Here is a 3,726-nt window from a genome sequence, read left to right as displayed (position 1 = left end):
ATATACTACGTATTATGGCTTTCCACTAAGGTAAATAATTTGTCTTTATTTATTGGTGAGGTTCGGATATTTAAATCAATATTGCATACAACGTAGCAGTCTTATAGTAATCCATATGAATGCTCTTACAATCTGCGGAAGCATTAGATTCAATATTTATTTTAATCATATCTTACATAGAAGCCAATCTGTAGTCGAGCTAATGACCATAGTAGTCCACTCCATGCGGACGTAAGACATCTCGAATCCTATCCGATTCCGTTTATTTTACCGCCATACCAATTTATAACAGATGGCATCAATGATATAAACATGCATACAACTTAGCAATTTCATGAATTGATTTATAAGTTTTAACCTGATTCTCGCCAGCGGGTCACAAACGTAGCAAACTTGTCTACCTGAGCTTGCCATTGACAAAGGCTGTTTGTCGATTACAATGAAGAATATGGTGAAAAATACCCATGGGACTTGGCATGATGTTTAGTTTTTATTATATCTTACCTTCCGTCTAGTGTGATTGCATCTTACCTATGAAACGAAAATGTTCATATGACTGGAAGTAGCCAACCCAAGCTTCTCCTTTCAAAGCGATGTTGTCTATAACTCTCATTCTTGTTAAATTTACAGGAGGGACGGCAACAGTAAAATTGATTCTGCTATTGTTACAATGGTGTAAGGCTGTCTTCCAGGATAATTGGTTTGGGGACTCGATGACTTCAAATACCGATTGAACTTGATCTGTAATGGATAGACGTATAGTTAGATGCAAAAATATCCCACTACTTTGTGTCGTTCCTCCTCTCAGCCCTGGTAAGATTTGAATCCTTGTGTTACGGCTCCCATCGCCCTGCTAGCACTCTCCAATCCACTTATCTACTAAACCATGCACCCGTGCGTATCCGACATGCCTACACAGTCATTAACTCTTCTAAGAATATGTCTTCACTCGAACGTACTCTTACTTCGACCAATTGAAACTATATTTTAAACAAAAGGCCTTAAAAGTGTTGGTATCCAGCAATTTGATATACCAGTACTGTTGGTGCATCAAAATATGATCCGCCCATAGCGCATTAAGAATCCAATGCCGCCCTTACGTACAAAAGGTAGTAAATAACATCGTCTGAATAATACTGAATTTTGACATATATCGGTCCTACACATAGTCGTGTTCCATGAGGAGCAGTCAATATCAAAGTTTCATCACATTGTGAGCCAGGAGCTGTCTCATCGAACAGAGATTCTCAGCTATTCTCCACATCTGCACGAATTAAACCGATTTGTCGAATCGTGTTCACCCCAAGTTCAGCCGTCGGTGTATATTCTAGAGCAGCATCTGATTGCTAATTTTAATATGAGTCTTAACTGTATCTAATTTATGTTTTTTCGTCTCAGATCTCCTTACGAAAAATTGACATGCCTCTCCTAATTCCATATCGAATCAATCTGTGCTAATGTTGTTAGTGATTAGCGGAATTTATGGAATGTACCACGTCAACTACATATGGATCACTGCAGAATAGGAGCGGAATAACAAGTAACTTCATTGGCTGAATTCAGTGGAGCCACTTCTTAATTCTAAACTGAATATATGAAAGTCGTTTAAACCTTACAGTCTAATTACTTCTAAGAACGCTTTGTTTTAACAAATCATTTCCTTAATTCCAAACCTTAGTTAGATTGTAAGAATTGTGAAATGTATGTTAATTGGCGGCATTGGGGCTTTAATACATATATATAAATATTGTTTCACCTGTAGGTTATTATCAAATATTGTTTCTATACTCTCTAAATGAGTAACTAATTTTTACTGAATAATCATTAGAGACGTAATAAAAAAAGGGGAAAATATAAACAAGACCCCTTTTGTAAATGACATAAACACGGTACACAAGTTCGTCGAAATCCGCTCTACTTTCCTTTCGAGATCTCTCTTTAATGAATAACGGACAAAATACGGGAAAATATGAGGAATGAGAGAGAAAGAGAAAACCAAGTAACCTACAAGAACACGGGTCTTCGTAACGGTTATGTGTATACATTAGAGTGTTCTCGATACCACTAATACAAAGTTGCTATCGCTAGATATTCCTTGGTTAGAAGGAACACACATACTGTACTATGTAATACTTATGTGTTAATCTTCTTTTTTATCAAACACATTAATAAGGTTCTACAAACATAATTTAACATTAAATTATCCAAAGGACTGTCAACCCATCAGACATTCTCTCCCAATATTTGGTGAGACAGCAGGCTAATCGACCAACAAAGAAACGTAAGGACGGGGTGAGAAATAAATACATGCCTTTATGGTAAGTCTCCCAACCCCCATCCCCATCCCACCACATCTCTCTCTGTCTCTCTGTCTCTCTCTCTCTGTGTCTGTCAGTATATCAGTTTTACCATTGTGCTATACAGAGGTTGAATTATGGTAGAGCGCACTTCCAACTTTTTATTATGAACAAATATGCATTTAGATCCATATTAAAGTTTACTATATAAATTGGCGTCCATGATGACACTGATTGGACCAAGTGTACCATTGCTGAAACTTAAGCCATTTGTCTCTAAGATGAAACAAAATATATTAAAATTGGCGTCCATGATGACACTGATTGAACCAAGTGTACCATTAAAGTTAAAGCCATTTGTATCTAGGATAAAAAAAAATATAATACCTTTGAGCACTAAAATAGGGATAAGCGCATACTCTTATGCATAATGTCATACTGTTGCACATGAAGTGATCAAGTGTTTTAAATCAAACTCCGAAAATTAATTAAGGAAGTAATGCCTCAAGTTTACTTATAAAGGGTTAAAATATTGCTCAAGTAAACGACACACACATAAACACACACACACACATATATATATATATATGTGTGTGTGTATGTATATATATATATTATATATATATATATATATATATATATATATATATATATATATATATATATATATATATATATATATATATATATATATGCGCATATAACACATTCTGATAGAGACTACTAGTATACAGAGATGTTGATAGGTATAAAACTTGTACGTAACTTTTAGCATTCACTCACTGGGGAAGCCTTCATGCACGTGGTGCATTGATCCATATTTACAAATTATAATCACTCTGTGTCTGTGGAAGATAAAATTGTATATGTTAATACGTACCATTTAAAAGAAGACTAATCGTGATGTACAGTAATCCCAAAGTCATTTTCGTTCCACTTTGTTGTGTACCAAACAACTGCCATGTAATGTTAATGCATGTTAGAGCTATGTACTTAACAACATTGCATGTATATGTCATCTTTTCCTGTACAATTACTGGTAGTCCTTACATGTCTCATGTCCGGCTGTGTTATTACTCAGATTTAAGCAAGAAGTAAAGAGCTCATAACTTTCTGGTGTTGTCTTCCGTTTTGTAGCTATACCTAAATACGACGTAGGGTTGTCTTTATATATGTGACAATGATTAGAAAAGTTCAATCCGGATTGTGGTAATGGAATGTTGTACTGGTATATGTATAATTGTATCAGTGTTTTCATGCTTAGATTTGCTCATGATGATGATAGAAATAATGATGATATTGTTGTTGTTGACGAAAATGATAATGAAGAAAACGATAGGACCAACGACGAAGACGATTATGAAAAAGTTTATCATTTACCTCAGAATGCGGCGAATGATATCAATATAGGTTTCTCACTCCATTTACA

General features: G+C 35.1%; 1 protein-coding gene across 1 annotated transcript in view; it reads right to left on the bottom strand.

Annotated features, from left to right (window-relative positions):
- The window catches only part of LOC149791239 (uncharacterized), a 90,581-nt gene extending 87,187 nt beyond the window's left edge, over positions 1 to 3,394 (bottom strand). The window contains exons 1-2 of the mRNA XM_089969725.1: positions 3,178 to 3,394; positions 532 to 741 (exon numbers count right to left, since the gene is read on the bottom strand). Of these exons, the coding sequence (XP_089825851.1) occupies positions 532 to 741; positions 3,178 to 3,316 (349 nt within the window). The 5' untranslated portion in view covers positions 3,317 to 3,394. The remainder of the gene's footprint in view (positions 1 to 531; positions 742 to 3,177) is intronic.
- Positions 3,395 to 3,726: the final 332 nt, after the last annotated feature.

This window comes from Sinohyriopsis cumingii, chromosome 9 (genome assembly GCF_028554795.1).
Source record: "Sinohyriopsis cumingii isolate HCF-2022 chromosome 9, ASM2855479v2, whole genome shotgun sequence".
NCBI lineage: Eukaryota > Metazoa > Mollusca > Bivalvia > Unionida > Unionidae > Sinohyriopsis > Sinohyriopsis cumingii.
Note: the sequence above shows the minus strand (reverse complement) of the source record. Positions and strands in the feature narration are given on the sequence as shown.